At 42.8% G+C, this 21,297-nt stretch overlaps 1 protein-coding gene across 1 annotated transcript in view; it reads left to right on the top strand.

The window, feature by feature from the left end:
- CNIH3 (cornichon family AMPA receptor auxiliary protein 3) overlaps positions 1–20,719 on the top strand; it is an 86,953-nt gene extending 66,234 nt beyond the window's left edge. The window contains exons 5-7 of the mRNA XM_038397159.2: positions 11,446–11,558; positions 15,943–16,086; positions 18,513–20,719. Coding sequence (XP_038253087.1) covers positions 11,446–11,558; positions 15,943–16,086; positions 18,513–18,540 — 285 coding nt within the window. The 3' untranslated portion in view covers positions 18,541–20,719. The remainder of the gene's footprint in view (positions 1–11,445; positions 11,559–15,942; positions 16,087–18,512) is intronic.
- The last annotated feature ends 578 nt before the right edge of the window (positions 20,720–21,297 follow it).

The raw sequence follows: 21,297 nt of genomic DNA, 5'->3' as shown, positions 1-21,297 counted from the left end.
AATTCAGTCCTTTAATAGAGAGTCTGAGACCGTTAATTCCACCTCCACCCAGTTCGGCGGCATCTCCAGGTAGAGGGCCGGGGAGGCGAGGCAGATACCATTATGGAAAGATCACCAACTAAGATCTTAGTGTTTGTCCCCCTTTCCTTATCAGAAGGATTGAGGTTAATGGTTATTTATTGAGGTTAATAGTTATTTTATTAATAAACACCTATTTTATACCTATGCCTTATAGGCTTAGTAGAGTAAATGTTATACAATGCTAACAAAAACTCATATAGTTAAAGTTGGCAGTCTTTTTCAGTGGAGTCCAGATGCCACCCCAGAATCAATGTTCTGATTTTTTTTTATAAAACTTAGACACCATTAAAAAAATCTGGGAAGTCTGAAAATGAAGAGTTAAGGGATACAGCTATTTCCACACTGGTGTATAATCCTTACTCATTTGCTATCACTCCCATTTGTTTATACTGGGCAGTCCACCTTTGGTTTGGTCTCTTGTTAGCTTCTTTAATAGAAATGCAGTTTGGGAGCCTACTTGTGATTTAATATGTTTTTTATCAAGATCCAAATTCTTTCATCTTTACTCACTGACTAGCATTGTATTCCATGAGTAATCCCATTTTCTTCACTGGGACCACTCACAGGGAGTAGGGTCCTACTCAACTTGAGTTTTTGTCTACGCTGAAAATTGTAAATGTTTTAAGTTTTATACACACAAAATTTGAAGTGTTTCAACATTTTAACATGGATAAATGACACTTCCTATCCCTGTTCCTCTCCATACCACCCCCCCAGCCAACTGCACCCATGCATGCCCTACCCCAATGCCCTGCACACTAGTACTTAACTTGTGATGAAACATGTGCTGGGGCTCAAGCAATTAGGTGCTGGAGTTCAAGCAATTATTTTACTTTCAGAACTGACACAGCAAGCTCAGAGGTGCCGTGGATCAGCCCTGGCACAAATTAAGCACTCATTCCAGGTCCTCCATCTCCTGGTCTACCATGTCCCATCGGTGCTTCAACTAGTCATCTGCATCCTTACTCCATGCCTCTGCCATGACTGGAAGGGAGTCCTGGTTTCTGGCCCAAATGTGCAATTCATGTAATGAGCATCCAAACCTAGGGACACTTGCTATCTCTATTGTCATCTGGCACTGTGAAAAGCTTCACTTCTTGGTCCTCTCTTCATGTGTTCAGCTCATATTCTTCAGTTCTAACTCAAGACAGTGTTAATCACTCCACTGCGAATGTCTGTAGGTCCTTTGAGCTTTTGCTCTTGTGTTTGCTTTCTCCAATACTCATCACACAGCAAGCCAGAATGGATTCTTTTAAATATGTCTCCTTGCAGTGATAACAGAGCAATATAGGAACAAAGCTGTGACAAAAATAAGTGTTAGCAACCACTCTGCTTCTAATGGCCTCCAGAGAACAGACTCCTAAGCAGCTCTCAGGAACATAATTATACACCTGCTTCTTTGATGAGCTGTGTACAAGTTACTGACAAACCTTGAATCACTAACCTGGCAGGTTTGTTTGTTTGTGAAGAAAATAAAAGTTTGCATATTATCCAAACAAAAGATTTAGGTTCTCTTCCCACTGAGTTCAATGGAAGTTTAAGTGGAGTCAGGATCAGACTCCCAATCCCTCAAAGTAGAGGCTCTATGCAAACAGGTACAATAAGTACAATAGGTAAAGTGGACTGAGTTAATACCTCTTCCTATTAAATAGGTTGGATAGTGTTACAGCTCCTGCTCACTTTCCCATTGGACTTCTGCCTCCTCAGGTGGCCATTGATTGTACTTGAGACCTGTCGGTGTCTTTCTTGTGAGCACGTTACTCGATGTTCATGACCCCAGGGATGTGGCCTGAGAGGCAGATGTCTGAATGTCATTTTACTGATTCCTGAGGCCTTTTCATCAATATGAGCTTGTCTGTGAAATGAATGAGATGGTGGTTTCCAAGTTCCTAATGAATGGATGTAGTACTAATTGTCAGTCTTGCTGCCAATCTCGGAAATGGCCAAAGACCGATGGGTTTGGGGACTGAATCATCCTTTCGCCCCATAACCAGGTCCTGCCTGGTTATGACTGAGGCACATTGGTGAGGCAGTGCAAGGAAGCGTGCACCTCTGTTCCCGAGGCACATACTTATACTGCAGATAATTAGAGGACTTCGATCTCCAGGGCTACCAACCCAGCCTTTGTCACTATTGCCGAATTACTTGAAAACAAAGCTGGTGTTGATGTCACCTGCACTCCCTTGGGGACTCTGCTGGAGGAGGGAAGCTATAAATCTTGTCATGGACTCAGTATGGACTTTGTAAGCATGCAACCCAGGGGCTTCAGTCAAACCTGTTCTTAGTGCCAACCACTTTTTTCAGCCTCCCAAAGAAAGTGGTGGAAGCTGTGTTGCTTGGGTAGGGTGACCATATTTTCCCAAAGGAAATTTTCCCACTTCACATGGCTGGCCTGAGGCCCCCACTACCACCACCACATGCAGGACCAGGCTGAGGTTCTCCACCCGCACTGCCTGCTGGCACAGGGCTGGCCCAAGGCTGCCCTCTCAATCTACATGTGGGGCTGGCCCAAGACCCCCTGCTGCCTGCGGTGTCAGCCTGGCCCAAGCTGCTTACCTGAGCACTTTCTCCTGCACGGGGCTGGCATTGCCGCTCGCTTCCCTGCACATTCCTCCGTGGCCCACGAGGAGTCACATCCCACTTTTTTGGCAAAACTGTGCATTTGTCAGTTTGCTTTTGCCAACTGATGATCAGTCGACAGGAGCAAATGGGACAAACGTCCAGTTTTGCCAAAAATGTTGGGATGCCCGGGACAGGGCTTAAAAAAGGGACTGTCCTGGCCAAAACAGGATATATGGTCACTCTACACTTGCGTCATTTAAAGTGGGTTGGAGAGACACCCAGACAGTTGTGGGTGTGACAAGAGGGGAACTTGCACTTGAATAAAATATTTGAGACCATTGAAAATGCTAAAATGTAATGTGTGTATACAATGTTGTGTGTTTATACACAATTCATCAAGCATCTTGGTGTCTGTGACAAAGGGAGCAAACATTTACACTGTATGCATTCCAGATGTGTGCCTGTTCCAGAGCAACACACACACTTCTAAAGTGCCACTATTTTTCTGTATAATCCAGTTCATTTTTTTCCACTAGTTTGCACTGAATTCTTCCAGCTTGGTCTATAGCTTGCAATTAGCACAATTTAATAGCTGTCAAATAGGGTAATCACTTGTTGTTATTCTCACAAAGGCTTTAATCTGGCAGTTGATATTTCTCAATAAACCCTGCTCACACTGGGTGAGCTCTATTAAGATGGACTCTAAAGTGAAATTAAATTAACTCTCTGCTCTGAAAACCATGGATTCCGCTCCCCCCCTCCCTTCTTCCACTGACATGAATGCAGACAAATTCCACCACTCAGCTTTAGTAAGTGATCATGTGGAAAAAATTGCAGACTTCTCAGCACAGATCTCATCAGGGAGGTGCTTCAGACATCTCCAGACTCCCAAAGGAGATGGATTCGTGGGACCTTTAGCACTGGAATGGGTTACTTAGGGAGGTGGTGGAATCTCCTTCCATAGAGGTTTTTAAGGTCAGGCTTGACAAAGTCCTGGCTGGGATGATTTAGTTGGGGATTGGTCCTGCTTTGAGCAGGGGGTTGGATTCAATCACCCCCTGCGGTCCCTTCCAACCCTGCTCTTCTATGATTCTATGAGCTGGATGTTGTCCATCCACTGACTGTTCCTGCAGTGTGGAGGATAAAAAGAGTTGAAGTTACAGTGGGTGGAAGGAAAAAGAGTCTCTAGGCCAAACACAGACTTGGTATAAAGCTGATGCAGCATCACTGATGGAGTTGCAGCCTATTATATCAGGCCCAGATTTGGATCTTTGACTGATTTTATGCATATGCGCCCTTTGCAGTTGCTTGTTGTTGCTATGTGGATGGAAAGGGGCTGATCTGTTCTTAACGAAAACAGACTTGTTTCCACGTGGCTAGTGAACAGTTTTGTGTCACATGAAGGAGACCTAGCTTCCAGTTCAATGTCCTTTCCCCTTTTATTCCTCAGGATGCAGGCTCAGCCTTTAGAGGGAGCAGGAGAGTTTATGTCAGTTAACAGCTGGATAAAGAATGGCATGGCTGGGCTTGGAAGGGAATCCCATCTAGCCATTCTCTGAAAGAAGGAATGGTGTCTGCTATGAAGGGCTTTTGAAATTGGAGGTGTAAGACAAGTAATAATGTGGAGAGGGGGAGACTTTCACAGGGATGGAGGGGTCCTCCTCGAGAAGTGGAAAAACTGTGGGGTTTCCCGTTGCTCTGGGATATTCGGGGGCATTAGCTATGAGCTAAGGGCTTCTAAGTAGTATCAGATTCTTAGCACTTAAGTGAGTGACTTAGCAATAACTGGTTGAACGGTCTGACTTGGCTCTGACAGGTGATTTTCCAAATAGGTGCAGGATTCATTAGTAACAAGGAAAGTTTTGTAATATTTATTCCGCCACCACTACACTTTTTCAGTTGTAACTACTATAATCTGTCCTCTGTGTCTGTTCAAACATGGCATTATTCAACAGTGGACCAAGTTAGAATATTCATTTCCCATGAAAATCATGTAATGTGCTATAAGTGTGGTCCCATACAAGAAAGATCGATTCCAATGCAATAGAATAATGACAAAAGGGCAAATAACTATATAAAAAGCCAGGGATGTTTTGTAAACAGAACAACAACAACATATATATAGAAAACAAGAAGCCCAATGGTTTGGGATTGAACTACCTGAGAGACTGCCTCAGCTCTGAGGTATCTCAACTGCTGCAATTTTGATCCGTGGGGGAGTACAAGTTGCGAGGAAAATTCGGGTGTTGTCTGTAAGGGAGACTGACCCTGAAATTCACCTCCCTGTGCCATAGTCCAGCAGAGCCCAGATCTGTAAACTCCTGAAGTTGCTGCCAGGTTCTATTTCCTCTTAGAATTCTGAGGAGTAGAGAACGTACGTGTGTGTGTGCGTGTGTATTCATTGTCTGGTGCACTGGGAGATTAGGTATTTATGATGAGATGAGCGATTATTTTTTCTGTCTATATTAAATTGTACGTTGTAATTGTTGTAAAGGCACCTGGTACAAATGATGGGTTTTGATTAAGGGATTAGCATTTTTTTCATAAAATAAACAAATTATATTCGATAGACCAAAACACAAACTTACCCTAAACTACTTAGATAACAGTAGGATATAATGCATTTTCCTTACCTCTGCTTCCATGCATTATACCAACCTGTGTTTCTGCTCATGAACTTTGGTCCTGCAAGCTGTTAATCTTTTTCTCAGATTTCCCTTCAAGGTCTTCCCTCTGGTGAATGTCAGCAAGCAGGATTCCTGGGCTACTACATCACCACTGCTGTTCATCAAGCAGCAGGGCCCCGAGCAGCCCAACAGCAGCAGTGTCTTACCAGTTGCTTTACTTTGACAGTTTTCTCCTCCAGTCCCATATCCTAGAACCTATCTCAAAAGATGCCAAAGCTGTGTCCAGGGGTCATCAGTTGAGACTAAATTTTATCTGCAACCCTGTGGGGTTACATACATGTAACTGAGTGCAGAATTTGGCTGTTGGAATGTTCCAGGGCTACTGTCGCTAAATCTATCATCTTGGTACATTGAATTTTCTTAGAATTGCATATTGTAGTGTCTGGTCTATATAACAGTCACCATGATTTGAGAAAGAAACACTGAAACACCATTCACTCAGGGACTAGATTATTCAAGACCAATTAGTAATGGAATTTGGAGGCTTCCTTTCCTAGGTCACTGGTTCAAATTAAGAGCAGATCAGTTGTCTCCTAAAGTGGTTACCTTCTGACAGCTGCTGTGTGGTCTGTATTAAATGAGTTAGTGCTCTCAACCTAATTCCTAATGAACAGGTCACCCGCATCAGAAAAACTACCACCATAATGGACTGTCTTGGCAGAGATGGCAAGGATTGAGTAGGCTTGGATTCTGAACCAATCTTTTTCTTTCTAGGAGCCCAATCCAATGCCCCATTGAAGTCAATTGAAAGTTTACATTAAATTCATTGGGCATTGGCTCAGACCCTAGGATGATTCCTCCATCTTAGAGCTAAGGCATTGTCATAGGTACTGAAACTAGGGGTCTGGGAGTCCTGCCATGCCCCCTCCCTTACCTTGAAGTGGTTTCCATTATATATAGGGTTTACAGTTTGGTTCAATGGCTCTCAGTACTACAAATTGTTCCAGCATTTCTGGGCACTGTTATGGTTCAGGACCAGCTGTACCTTTAACCTCTCTCTCCGTTTCTCTCTGGACACCCTGTGAAGTGACAGGACCTGCACTTTCACTTCTCTCAGGGCGGAGTCCCCTGACTCACTGTCTCCAGGCTATAGCATCCTGTGTACCAAAGATGATTTGTCTGCAGGCCTGACTATGTTTGGCTGCCTGCATGGATCCCCTTTGGGAGCTGTGACCAGTAGGGGACCCGGTGACTCAGATCAGCTTCTTCAAAACAAAATATTCTTGATGTACATCTAAAGGAATAGACAAGCCATTTACAAAACACACTTTGATTCTCTACAAAAGAAAAAGGACACTAAGCTATCTAAACTACTATATGCCACAAGGGGCCACAACAATGGTTCCCGTAACCCACCCAGCAATATTGTTAATCTATCCAACTATACTCTTAGCCCAGCAGAAGAATCTGTCCTATCTCGGGGCCTCTCCTTTTGCCCCTCCACCCTCACGAACATGATACAGTTCTGTGGTGACCTAGAATCCTATTTTCGACGTCTCAGACTCAAGGAATATTTCCAACACACCTCTGACCAACATATTAACCCACAGAGACCTTCCTGCCAACACTACAAAAAGAAGGATTCTAGGTGGACTCCTCCTGAAGGTCGAAACAGCAGCCTGGATTTCTACATAGACTGCTTCCGCCGACGTGCACGAGCTGAAATTGTGGAAAAGCAGCATCGCTTACCCCATAACCTCAGCCATGCAGAACACAGTGCCATCCACAGCCTCAGAAACAACTCTGACATCATAATCAAAAAGGCTGACAAAGGAGGTGCTGTCGTCATCATGAATAGGTCGGAGTATGAACAAGAGGCTACTAGGCAGCTCTCCAACACCACTTTCTACAAGCCATTACCCTCTGATCACACTGAGAGTTACCAAAAGAAACTACAGCATTTGCTCAAGAAACTCCCTGAAAAAGCACAAGAACAAATCCGCACAGACACACCCCTGGAGCCCCGACCTGGGGTATTCTATCTGCTACCCAAGATCCATAAACCTGGAAATCCTGGACGCCCCATCATCTCAGGCATTGGCACCCTGACAGCAGGATTGTCTGGCTATGTAGACTCCCTCCTCAGGCCCTTCGTTACCAGCACTCCCAGCTATCTTCGAGATACCACTGACTTCCTGAGGAAACTACAGTCCATTGGTGATCTTCCTAAAAACACCATCCAAGCCACTATGGATGTAGAAGCCCTCTACACCAACATTCCACACAAAGATGGGCTACAAGCCGTCAGGAACAGTATCCCCGATAATGTCACGGCTAACCTGATGGCTGAACTTTGTGACTTTGTCCTCACCCATAACTATTTCACATTTGGTGACAATGTATACCTTCAAATCAGCGGCACTGCGATGGGTACCCGCATGGCCCCACAGTATGCCAACATTTTTATGGCTGACTTAGAACAACGCTTCCTCAGCTCTCGTCCCCTAATGCCCCTACTCTACTTGCGCTACATTGATGACATCTTCATCATCTGGACCCATGGAAAAGAAGCTCTTGAGGAATTCCACCATGATTTCAACAATTTCCATCCCACCATCAACCTCAGCCTGGATCAGTCCACACAAGAGATCCACTTCCTGGACACTACGGCGCTAATAAGCGATGGTCACATAAACACCACCCTATATCGGAAACCTACAGACCGCTATTCCTACCTACATGCCTCTAGCTTTCATCCAGATCATACCACTCGATCCATTGTCTACAGCCAAGCGCTACAATATAACCGCATTTGCTCCAACCCCTCAGACAGAGACAAGATCTCTATCATGCATTCCTACAACTACAATACCCACCTGCTGAAGTGAAGAAACAGATTGACAGAGCCAGAAGAGTACCCAGAAGTCACCTACTACAGGACAGGCCCAACAAAGAAAACAACAGAACGCCATTAGCCATCACCTTCAGCCCCCAACTAAAACCTCTCCAACGCATCATCAAGGATCTACAACCTATCCTGAAGGACGACCCATCACTCTCTCAGATCTTGGGAGACAGACCAGTCCTTGCTTACAGACAGCCCCCCAATCTGAAGCAAATACTCACCAGCAACCACACACCACACAACAGAACCACTAACCCAGGAACCTATCCTTGCAACAAAGCCCGTTGCCAACTCTGTCCACATATCTATTCAGGGGATACCATCATAGGGCCTAATCACATCAGCCACACTATCAGAGGCTCGTTCACCTGCGCATCTACCAATGTGATATATGCCATCATGTGCCAGCAATGCCCCTCTGCCATGTACATTGGCCAAACTGGACAGTCTCTACGTAAAAGAATGAATGGACACAAATCAGACGTCAAGAATTATAACATTCAAAAACCAGTTGGAGAACACTTCAATCTCTCTGGTCACTCGATCACAGACCTAAGAGTGGCTATACTTCAACAAAAAAGCTTCAAAAACAGACTCCAACGAGAGACTGCTGAATTGGAATTAATTTGCAAACTGGATACAATTAACTTAGGCTTGAATAGAGACTGGGAATGGATGAGTCATTACACAAAGTAAAACTATTTCCCCAAGGTATTTCTCCCTCCCACCCCACCCCCCACTGTTCCTCTGATATTCTTGTTAACTGCTGGAATTAGCCTATCTTGCTTGTCACCATGAAAGGTTTTCCTCCTTTTCCCCCCCCTGCTGCTGGTGATGGCTTATCTTAAGTAATCACTCTCCTTACAGTGTGTATGATAAACCCATTGTTTCATGTTCTCTGTGTGTGTGTATATAAATCTCTCCTCTGTTTTTTCCACCAAATGCATCCGATGAAGTGAGCTGTAGCTCACAAAAGCTTATGCTCTAATAAATTTGTTAGTCTCTAAGGTGCCACAAGTACTCCTTTTCTTTTTGCGAATACAGACTAACACGGCTGCTACTCTGAAATCTAAAGGAATGCAGCATTTGGAGAAAAGGGTTAAAACAACACGCAGCCTACATGCCTTTGTCTTACCTAAAGGTTACGTCTAACTTACCCAAGACTCCTCAGCCTCAGGGAGTGAAGGTCAGTCTCATCGCACTCCTTCTGTGTCCCTCTCAACTTCAGGAGTGAGGTTTTTAACCCCTCCACAATTCTTTTTCATTTCCCCCAGTTGGAGTTCCTTCCTCTTCCCTTCCCCACCCCAGGGTTACCAGCCAGCCTATTGACCAGAGCACTGTGGAGGTAAAACTTCAAAGGAATTGACACCTGTATTTAAGTACTAGTCACTGGGTTATCTTCAGCCATTGTCTGCCTCCCTGAGGCTGAGGGTGAGCTCCTGCAGTAGTTAACCTTTTGAAACTGGGTAGCAAACGGCATAACAACAATTTAATATGCAGAGGTACACATAATATTCATTGGTTTCAGAGTAGCAGCTTTGTTAATCTGTATCCGCAAAAAGACCATTCCTGATTCCAAATGTAGCACAAATGAAAAAGTGTATCTTCATTTTCTTTATGGTACTACAGATTGCAATTTCAGCACAAGGTAAAGTTGTGCAAACAATGCCTCTGCTAAAAGAAAAGGAGTACTTGTGGCACCTTAGAGACTAACAAATTTATTTGAGCATAGGCTTTCATGGGCTACAGCCCACTTCATCTAATGCATAGAATGGAACATATAGTAAGAAGATATAGATAGATGCAGAGAACATGAAAAGGTGGAAGTTGCCATACCAACTCTAAGAGGCTAATTAATTAAGATGAGCTATTCTCAGCAGAAGAAAAAAAACTTTTGTAGTGATAATCAAGATGGCCCATTTCAGACAGCTGACAAGAAGGTGTGAGGATACTTAACATGGGGAAATAGATTCAATTTGTGTAATGAGCCAACCACTCCCAGTCTCAATTCAAGCCCAAATTAATGTTGTCCCATTTGCAAATTAATTTTAGTTCAGCAGTTTCTTGTTGGAGTCTGTTCTTGAAGCTATTCTGTTGCAAAATTGCCACCTTTAAGTCTGTTAGTGAGTGACCAGAGAGGTTGGAAGTGTTCTCCTACTGGTTTTTGAATGTTATGATTCCTGATGTCAAATTTGTGTCCATTTATTCTTTTGCATAGAGACTGTCCGGTTTGGCCAATGTACGTGGCAGAGGGGCATTGCTGGCACATGATGCATATATCACATTGGTAGATGTGCAGGTGAATGAGCCCCTGATAGCGTGGCTGATTTGATTAGGTCCTATGATGGTGTAACTTGAATAGACATGTGGACAGAGTTGGCAACGGGCTTTGTTGAGAAATGATTGCTGTCGGCAAATGAATCTTTACGGTTGTAAAAAAGAGCACCCGAGAAAATGAGAGAAAAAGACCAACTAAGAAAGGGAAAAAGCAGTAGAGATAGTGACAGGGCTCTATGGTCTTGTCTAGAGTAGCCTTTCTTCCTTAAAATTTTATTTCCCTGTTGCTACCTATTCAGTTCCACCAGCGTTGATGGTAGGAGCATTTCTAAAGTCCACCCAGTTTCTCTCTCTGAGAAATGACCCACTTCTTGGGTCCAAAGAGCACTGACACTTGGAGCCATGTTGTTACTAGGGAGAGACTTTTCAAGTTTCTCTTCTCACAAGATTTTGGCTCAAACTGCTCTCTAATATATACATGAGTCTCCCAGTGATTTAATCCTGTTATAGAAAATCGAAATAGTTGAAAACAATCTTCTGTTTTTTTTCAAGGGCACTTTAAATCCCAAACAAAAGTGAAACTTCAGTATTAGATCTCCACTTTTCTTTTCAAATGGTTCAGTTATAATACTTAGCCTTGGAATAGCTCTTTGTAACCTTTCACTCATTTATTCTCAGAACACCCAAGTGAGATAGGCAAGTATTATAATCCCCATTTTACACACAGGGGAAACTGAAGCAAGAAGAGGATAAGTGACTTATCCAGGGTCTCTCAATAAGTCATTGGAATAGAGTCAAGATTAGTACTCAGCTTTCAATCCTGTGCTCATTTCTTTAGACCATATTGCCTCTCAGTTAAGAGGCACTTGGGGGCATATAGACCCATCAGACTTGCAGATATGCTTAGTCTACTGAAAAGCTGTTTTAAACTATAAAAATCACAGAGATGCTTTTCTGATAGACCTGTTCTCTTCTGCTTTTCTGTTTCTTCAGCTGGTGCTGCCTGAGTATTCTATCCATAGCCTTTTCTGCATTATGTTCTTGTGTGCTCAGGAATGGCTAACCCTGGGGCTGAATGTTCCTCTGGTTTTTTATCACTTTTGGAGGTAAGGCTGTCTTCTATGTACTGGACTATTGTCATCCTCATTTGCCCAATCAACATGCATGTATGTGGCACCAGATAATGAAAACACAGCAGTAACATGAAGGACGGATTTCTTTCTCCAATCTCCCTTTCTGTACCATTAGTTGCACAGGTGGATGAAACTCAGTTCTGCTGTGGGTTCATACTTTTAAGCTGAAAGGACCTCAAACTTTAACAGTCAGTATGGAGAAAGAGGAAAACATGAGGCATTCAGGTTCCAGTGAAGAGGATGACATGGATTTTAAAGTTTCTACAAACCTGAATATTAAAATAAATATTTTTATGACATTGGGGGGGGGGGGGGGGAAGAAAAATAAAATAAAAAAATAAAATCTTAGATTAAGTTTATTAACTATTCCTACACAGTGTTGGAACACAAATACTACAGCAGTATAGTTGTGCATGAGAACCAGGAAAAGACTAGAATATGAAAGTGAAACTAACCATTGCACTAGGCACTATACAGACACCGGGCAGTCCTGGCCCGAAAGAGCTTGCTATCTAGAGGGATTGATTTCGGATGTGGAGATGAAACTACCCTCTCAACCCTTCTATCAGGATTGTGGATCATTGATGGGGCGAGTCTGAGGGATGTTTCCACTTTCACTATCTGTCCTTGTGGTTAGGGTTGCCAACTGTCTAATTGCACAAACCCAAACACCCTTTCCCCACCCCTTCCCCAAGGCCCCACCCCATGCTCCGCCCCTTCTCGGAGGCCACTTCGCCTGCTCACTCCAGCCCCTCCTCTCCATTGCTCATTCTCCCCCACCCTCACTCACTTTCACTGGGCTGGGGCAGGGGGTTGGGGTGCAGGAGGGGGTGCCAGATGGCTATGCATGCTGCCCCTGCCTGTAGGCACCTCCCCTGCAAGTTCCATTGGCCGCGATTCCCCGTTCCCGGCCAATGGGAGCTGCAGAGTCAGCGCTTAGGGTGGGGGCAGCGCGCAGAGACACCCTGGCTGCACCTCCACCTAGGAGCCATGGGGACATGCTGGCCGCTTCCGGGAGCAGCGCAGAGCCAGGGAGCCTGCCTAAACTCTGTTGCACCACCAGACTTTTAGCGGCCTAAAATCTCCTGGATTGGCTTCAGTAGCATCCAGGAGATCAAGCCCGATTCCAGGAGACTCCCAGCAAAAATGGGAGAGTTGGTAACCCTACTTGTGGCCAGATTCTCTGATCTTCTCGAGCCACTTTTTGCTACTCTAGCTTTGCAGAGTGGCTGGATTCTGGCTGTAGCTGTCTGCAGACAAGCTTTCCCTTAGTGTAAAACTGGCAGAGGCAGCCTCCCCCATCTCATCACAGTGGGAGGGAGGGGGCACTGCAGGTGTGGGACGTGGTGGAGTGAAGCTGCTCTATTCTTGATCTTCCACTGGTTAAGGTCACTGAGGGACATTAAGAATTAGTTGCTTAAGGTAAAATTTCTCTTCAGCAGCTCTAATTTATGCTAGAGTCAGACAATGTAGGATCAGGGAACTGCAGCCAGTCCCCTGGTAGCCAAGCCCCCAGTTCACCCTAGCAAAGAATCAGCCCTCCATCTGTCCTTAGGATAACTAAGGGACTTTAATTCCCAGGGCTGTCAGTATAGCACCTTTCAGTAGCACTACATTCCCATAAAAATTTAAAAAGACGTACATGATTTTTATCTTGTCAGGGTCTCTTTATGTCAGGAGGGCTAAAGAATGTAGCAGAAATCCACTGCTGTGTAGCAGTGCAAAGAGCAGTGTTATAGTGAAGAAGATAATTAGGAGTATCTTGGTTTCAAACTAAAGAGTGGTAACTCTCTCGTAGTATTTGCTACAAAAGCTCAGTAGTAATTACAAGTAGAATGGCACAGTGTATTATTCTGAGTTTAGAGTGACAATCTAATTCTCAAAAAGCTTGATGGAGTTGTGAATGTGCTTTCTCTCTGGTGGGGCTGAACACATGAAAGCTAATAGTATTTCCAACACAATTTTTGCAGAGGGGAACACCTCAAGTGTCACAAGAACAGGTATCTGGCAAGTGTGAAAATTATATTTAATGTGCAAGGCAAAAATGTTGTTTGTGGATGGCGAGTGTTTATAGTCATGCTTGGGGGGGAATATAGTAGATCTTTATCTGCAGAGATGTCTGTGTATATTCTTTGCATAATGACAGGTTTCAGAGTAGCAGCTGTGTTAGTCTGTATTCGCAAAAAGAAAAGGAGTACTTGTGGCACCTTAGAGACTAACAAATTTATTTGAGCATAAGCTTTTGTGAGCTACAGCTCACTTCATCGGATGCATTTGGTGGAAACTAACAAATTTATTTGAGCATAAGCTTTCGTGAGCTACAGCTCACTTCATCGGATGCATTTGGTGGAAAAATTTTCCACCAAATGCATCCGATGAAGTGAGCTGTAGCTCACAAAAGCTTATGCTCAAATAAATTTGTTAGTCTCTAAGGTGCCACAAGTACTCCTTTTCTTTTTGTATATATGCTATTACTCTTATTATTATGCCTCTAGTAAGGATCAGGGTCGATTATGACAAGTGCTGTACAAAGACACAGGAAGATGTGGGGTGAAATCATAGCCCCAATGAAGTCAGTGGAGCCAGAATTTCACCTATGGCCCCTTTTGAAGAATCTGCAGACTATATAAAGATGAGTGAGTGTGACAAATGCTAGATGGGAAGGAGGGAGAGAGGACATGGTTATCATTAATGAGAAGTTAAACATCTGGTTCCACAGGTTGGCTATATGCTGGCTCTGCATCATTTAAAAGGATGGGTGGGTTTTTAAATAAACATGTTAATATAATCAGTTACTATACTTTATTTTTAACAGTAATAATAATACTTCATCTAAGGATCTCAAAGCATTTAACTAGAACTGATCAGGAAATTATTTTCCCCACAAAATAATTTAGACAAAAACAATGTATTTTCTTCAACATTTTTCTTCTTTGAGCTTTTGTTATAAACCCAATCATTTTCAACAAATATGGAAATTTCCCTTGTGCAGAAAAGTCATTTCCCATTCAAAGATTATGCTGGTGGCAAATTTTTCAGCCATATAACAATGCAACTAAGCCATATAATATATGCCATATGAGTAGGGCCCTACCAAATTCACGTTCCATTTTGGTCAATTTCATGGTCATAGGATTTTAAAAATAGTAAATTTCATTATATCAGCTATTTAAATCTGAAATTGCACGGTGCTGTAATTATAGGGGTCCCGACCCAAAAAGGAGTTGTGAGGGAGTCACAAGGTTATTGTGGGGGGGCAGGGGCAGGATACTGCTACTCTTACTTCTGCGCTGCTGCTGGCGACGGTGCTGCCTTCAGAGCTGAGCAGATGGAAAGCAGCCACTGCTGGCCGGGAGCCCAGCAATGAAGGCAGCGCCCAGCAGCAGTGTAGAAGTAAGGGTGGCAATACCATGCTATCCCACCCTTACTTCTGTGCAGCTGCCTTCAGAGTTGGGCCCTCAATCATCAGCTGCCACTTTCCGGCCACCCAGCTCTGAAGGCAGCAGTGCAGAAGTAAGGGTGGCATAGCATGGAATTGCCACCCTTACTTCTACACTGCTGCTGGCGGGGCGCTGCCTTCAGAGTGGGGTGCCTGGCTCACAGCTGCCACTTTCCATCCACCCAGCTCTGAAGGCAGTGCAGGAGTAAGGGTGGCAATACTGCGACCCCCTGCAACTCCATTTTGGGTCAGGACCCCCAATTTGAGAAATGCTGGTTTCCCCTGTGAAAACTGTTTAGTAATAGTGTAAAAACATACAAAAGACCAGATTTCATGGGGGGAGACCAGATTTCACGGTCCATGACGCGTTTTTCATGGCTGTGAATTTGGTATGGTCCTACATATGAGGTATGCAAGTATTATTATATTCTTTTTACAGATGGATAAACTGAAGTGCTTATTGGTTCAGAGAGAATTACCTGTTGTCATGCAGTTAGTCAGTGACATAGCTGCTATTAGAATTCAGGAATCTTGATTACCTGTTCTGAGCAGTAGACAACACTGCCACTCATAACATATTAGTATTAGAGAATAAGTCACAGTCACATAAGGAGGATGAAATGTATTGTTCTAAACAGTTAATAGAACATAGGAGGTCCACAAGAATTAATTGCTACAGGGATATATGAGTAATCTATTTAGATTGGTATCAGATTTCAACAATGGCCAATGCCATATGCTTCAGAGGAAGAACTAAAACCTCCACACTGAACCTAACTGTGGATTGCTATATCATGGGAGGAGATGGGATTTCTTCCTGACTTGGGCTAATGATCTGGGGCATGAGGACCTGCAACCTGTACAAATTTTGATTGAGAATATTAGTGTCACTCCAGATGTTTTCTCTTGCTCTTTCAGGTATTTCCATTGCCCAGCGGATAGTTCAGAGCTTGCATATGATCCACCTGCAGTCATGAATGCAGACACCTTGAGTTACTGTCAGAAAGAAGCATGGTGTAAACTAGCTTTCTATCTCCTTTCCTTCTTCTACTATCTTTACTGGTAAGCTTGATCATTCCCATGTGGAAGTGGTACAGAGCTGGTTTTTATGTAAAAATTAAGCTTGCGCTATGGACCAACAAGAACAGACAACCTCATTCCCTTTGACTGGAGTAACCATTTCAGTCTCTGATTCAGGACAAGATCCCTGTTCAGAACAGCACTTAAGCATGTGTTTAAGACCCATTGAGGTCATAGGACTTAAAGTGAAGCATGTACTTACATGCTTTCCTGAATTGGGCCCCAATGCATCCTCAAGGTTGCCAATACAATTTCATTCAACCTTCAGTCAAAGAGCTATCTCTGCTAGGAAACTAATTTTTTTTGGTCCTTTGGATAGTCTGTTTAGATGGATATCACTCTATATTGATATCATAGCAAATAAGTTACATCAGCAGTTAATAATATATAATATTAGGGTCAAATCCTTCCCTATGCTTTGCGAGTTGATTCTTACCTAACACTTAAAAGAGCACTAGAAAGGGGGCTCCATGGCTGCAGGTGCACCTGAGCAGCTACCATGCATGCTTTGATCTGCAGCAGTAAGGTGCACTTGGGAGTACCTCTCCTGTGGCCTATCCTGAGCCAGCCTACCGTGCATTATAAAGATAGATAAGGCCTCAACCGAATGTCAGGGTAGGTCAAGGAAAGACTCCAGGTCCAAGGACAGCTCCATCCCACTCCTCCCCCTTACACTGTCACATTTACTAAGGGCAGAGATGCAAATGGCTGATGCAAGGAATATGCAGGGATCATGTCTAGTTAAGGAGACACCTGCATGATCCTTACACTTTTGCTGGTAGGAGCCATGTAATTACACTAAAGCAGCTTGACAACACAAATTCATGCTTTTAATTTTAAATGAAGTTATTTTATTTTAGTTATCCCTCTACTCCTCTCATAGCGGGGATCACGTCCAGTACCCCATCTCCAAGCACCCTTATGTTGCATAATGCTTTGTAAAGTGGGGCTTGTTCAATCAATACACTGCTGTGGGAGGCTGAATGTCCCTTCCTGATTAGCAATAGTGATAATGTAATATCTGCTCACTTATCAATTACAGCATTGTCCTGAGGTTTAAATGCTGCGGGCTGCATGTTAAAAATTTGTGGCAGTTAAATTAAAAAGTAATAACTAAGAGCAAAATTATGTCTGGCCAAATCTGTGTGAAAAGGCACAAGGGTCCTGCCCCCTCTTACTCATCTGCTCCCCTTGGCATGAGTCAGATACTGTCTGAGTGGGAAGGACAGGGATTATGCTTTGTTAGCTCTCCTGGCAGTGCTAACTTCACCCATCCCTTCCTTGGCCTGTTTGGAGAAGGCAGAGCCATAGTACCTTTTCCTTCACTCTTTTGTGCTGGCCAGCAGACTAGTATCAGCTAGTAACAGTGTTTTTAGAATTCCCTCCGGGGCTCAGCCCCTTCTGAGCTACTCATTTCTATCATCCTAAAACATGCATATCATCCTAAAACAAAAGTAATAACTAAGAGCAAAATTATGTCTGGCCAAATCTGTGTGAAAAGGCACAAGGGTCCTGCCCCCTCTTACTCATCTGCTCCCCTTGGCATGAGTCAGATACTGTCTGAGTGGGAAGGACAGGGATTATGCTTTGTTAGCTCTCCTGGCAGTGCTAACTTCACCCATCCCTTCCTTGGCCTGTTTGGAGAAGGCAGAGCCATAGTACCTTTTCCTTCACTCTTTTGTACTGGCCAGCAGACTAGTATCAGCTAGTAACAGTGTTTTTAGAATTCCCTCCGGGGCTCAGCCCCTTCTGAGCTACTCATTTCTATCATCCTAAAACATGGCCAGAAATTTACCGTTGCAATCTGGCCCTAAGCGATCTAGTGTAAATTACAGAATCACCTATGCCACCCCTACCTATGTTATCAGAGTGGAGATACAATGAAGCAGGTCTGTGGTAGTATAATATGATTTCATAGTTATACAAAGTTACACTTAAGATATACGTATCCTATCCAACTGATCTCTTTATTTTTGATGTTTCCTCCATTGCATGAAGATTTTTTTCTCTTAAGAAATGAAACAACACCATTTCAGTGGAAACGCTGCTTTCCCTTCTGGGAATGGCTGGCAGAAATTTCAAAGATCAAACACACTAGTTAGTAGAGTGATTTTATTTTCTTTGCTTTTCAGGCTCAGACATTGTCCATTATTAAGCTCATACACAACTTGTATGGAAAATGGCTAATGAGTTCATAGCATCTTGAGTGATTTCTGATACTAATCTTGAATCCACCGTAATTCAGTTGCTATAGAGAGATGGAAGGAACGTGAGCCAGTATGGCAAAGGAAGGCATAGGCCATTAGAGTCAAAAATTAGGAATGGAGGGTAAAGGTTATAAAAATCAAAAGTGCTCTGCATACTTCAAAGGGACGCTTTCATATTGGCTCTTTCTCTTTTGCATTCAGCATGATCTACACTTTAGTGAGCTCTTAACTCAAAAATCATCATTAAAGACTGGAAACAACAAAGGATGGAGAGCAAGGACAAGTCAGCCTACAGTGATGCTTGGTAAAAAGAATAGCAAGGAGAGGAAAGCTTTGAACCTGAGCCGTAATACAGTATATGAAAGACATATACAGTAAGAATAATTGCCAACTGCGGCTCTGGAGTACCATGGAGACTAGGCTGAGTAAACTATGCTTATCTTCTGCTTCTCCGTGTATCCCAGTCTGTGGCTGTAAAAAAAAAAAAACCAAGCAAAAAATTATTACATGTGGAGGCAAAGTCAAAGAACTATCGGCATCTGATGGGAGATGCTGCTTAGTGAAATTGGTTCATCACAAACTGCTATTTCACAAGGGGCAAAGCTTCTCAATGACTATTTTGTACTGAAGAGTGAAGGGGGAGGATCACCATCCATGGGAATGGTGGCTAAGGATGCTGCTAATACACACGTTAAGTACACAGCATTCTGAGCATGAACCCTCATCGGAATCGAGGTGGGATTCATGTCAGTTATCCAAGGATGTTCATCTGACTCCAAGGAAAAAGAGTTATTGTATCTTGACAATTAAGTGATTTTAATGCTTTTTTTCCATCCATGACAAAGAAATTAATAACTTGCACTGGTAGTGCAGTGATTTCCAAAAATATACTGTTCCTGTGATTGAATATCCAGTGGTATATATTTTTATATTCCATCTGTCATGCAACAGTTTATGTATGGTACAGTTATGTCTAAAATGCATTCAGTTGTGACCTAATTCTGTCAACCATTCAGTAGCATAGTTTTCCTCTTATTGGGGAAAAAATTGTTAAAAATCACAATATTATGGAATGGTGTAACATGAATATTCTACACACCAGAATGGTGTATACAAGATATTGTACCTGTAAAGGACCAGATTATTTTAGTCTGTAATTTTCTCATGCTGTTTCATGTGTGTTGTCCAGTGTAATCTGAAATTAATGGGCTGTTTAGTGCTTGTTTCCCCACATATTGGACAAGTATTGTGAAGGACGGTCGATCCTTTTTAAAATAATTGAATGCAAAGGTTTTTGACTTCATCTTAAAATACAGGTTGATATAGATGGACTGTGTATGCTTATGAATGAATAAATATATATATGTACACACACACAATCCAGCTATAAATATATATTAAGGTAAACTGTTTGTTTAAAACCTCTGACTAGGGTGCTGGGCTTCTGGAAAGTGTTTTACACACTGGCTATTATATTAAAAACAAAAGGTAATGTAAACAGTAATTTAACTTCTCATCTCATTGAGAAGTCCAGCCCTATACTTCTTAAATGAAAACTGCAATGTAATACAGAGATATTCAAACTACACAATTCCAAAGAAGAGTAGGTCGCTATAAAGATAATTAATTGCCATAAATATTATTTGGCCAAATCCCATTGGCTTTACTCACACGTAACCCTTATTCTCACAAGTAGTCTCCTTGACCTCAGTAAGATTGCAGGATGGACCATTTGTCTCTACTTAAGGCAAAACTTTCAATCAAGTCAAAGGGTGAATTGTTTGAATATAGGGCCAGATTCTGGCCTTCACTAAATTTGCTTTGAACTGCGCCAGAAACTCAAAGGAGATTTAAAGCTGACCTAGGTAGCTAGCTGAGGATTTCCTTAATGTAAGGGGAAGCCTTGAGTGGCGTAGGGCTGGCTACATCAGCCCTACACCACCCTGCTTGTAGCCTTAAGCATAAGAGCTATGTCTGGTAGAGGGTGTGAAGTGAAAGGGATTTGAGGAAAGATCCCTCACAGCATCTTGCAGGATCAGCCTCCAAAGAAGCAAGAACCACATAGTAGCAAACCAGCCCTGTTTACTAAATGGAGATGCTAAAATAATGTCAGGTATATCTGAATGCTATATTCTTAGCTCTTCAAACATATACCAGATCTTGGCAGTTTTCTTGAAAAGGCAAGTTTGATTCCATAGAGTTTATCAAATGGTACAGTAAGTAGAACAGATTGTTTGTTTTGTTTTTAACGTAAAATAGCTTTGTTTTATGATAAAATGTCTCGTTACTGTAAACGATCCAGAAACTTAATCTGAATTCCTTTGTATTGTGACTGAATGGCCTAGTATCGTAACCAGTATAAGGAGCTGAGGGATGTGTGTCACAAAGGGCAAAGAATAAAAATGTTTGCAAGACTGAAATTATCTTTTTCTATGTCTAGATTACTTGTGGCACCTTAGAGACTAACAAATTTATTTGAGCATAAGCTTTCGTGAGCTACAGCTCACTTCATCAGATGCATGGTTTCTGCTTCTCCTTTGTTTCAAGAGGGAAGTACTCTGTGCCAGCCCTTCGCTGGTGCTGCTTATTTCTCTCTCTGTGCTGGCTCAGCTGTGCTGGTTGGTGCATCGTGGGGGGCAGGGCATAAACTCTGCCACTCTCTGCCCACCTTTCCCTCTATTCACCCTCAGTGGCAGCAGGTTTGTATAATTTTTGGTGGTGCCCAGAATGGGTCCAAGTCCTGCCCCCTGCCTCACCTGCCTTGTAAGCTGATAAGTATTTTTTTTAAATAATGTAAAAATGGACTGGAAACAGTAAGTGTTTAACAGTTTCCCTATATTGCACAATATCATTATCATAAGAAAAAATTATTTAACTAAGAATATCAGCTTTATTAATACTCTTTTGAATATGGAAACAGCCAAGTACTCTTGGATCAATAACCCTCAAAAGCAAATACTTTCTAAAATTAAAACAAAATGTAGCC

Source organism: Dermochelys coriacea, chromosome 3 (genome assembly GCF_009764565.3).
Source record: "Dermochelys coriacea isolate rDerCor1 chromosome 3, rDerCor1.pri.v4, whole genome shotgun sequence".
NCBI classification, from domain to species: Eukaryota; Metazoa; Chordata; order Testudines; family Dermochelyidae; genus Dermochelys; species Dermochelys coriacea.
This window is presented reverse-complemented; position numbering and strand designations above follow the sequence as displayed.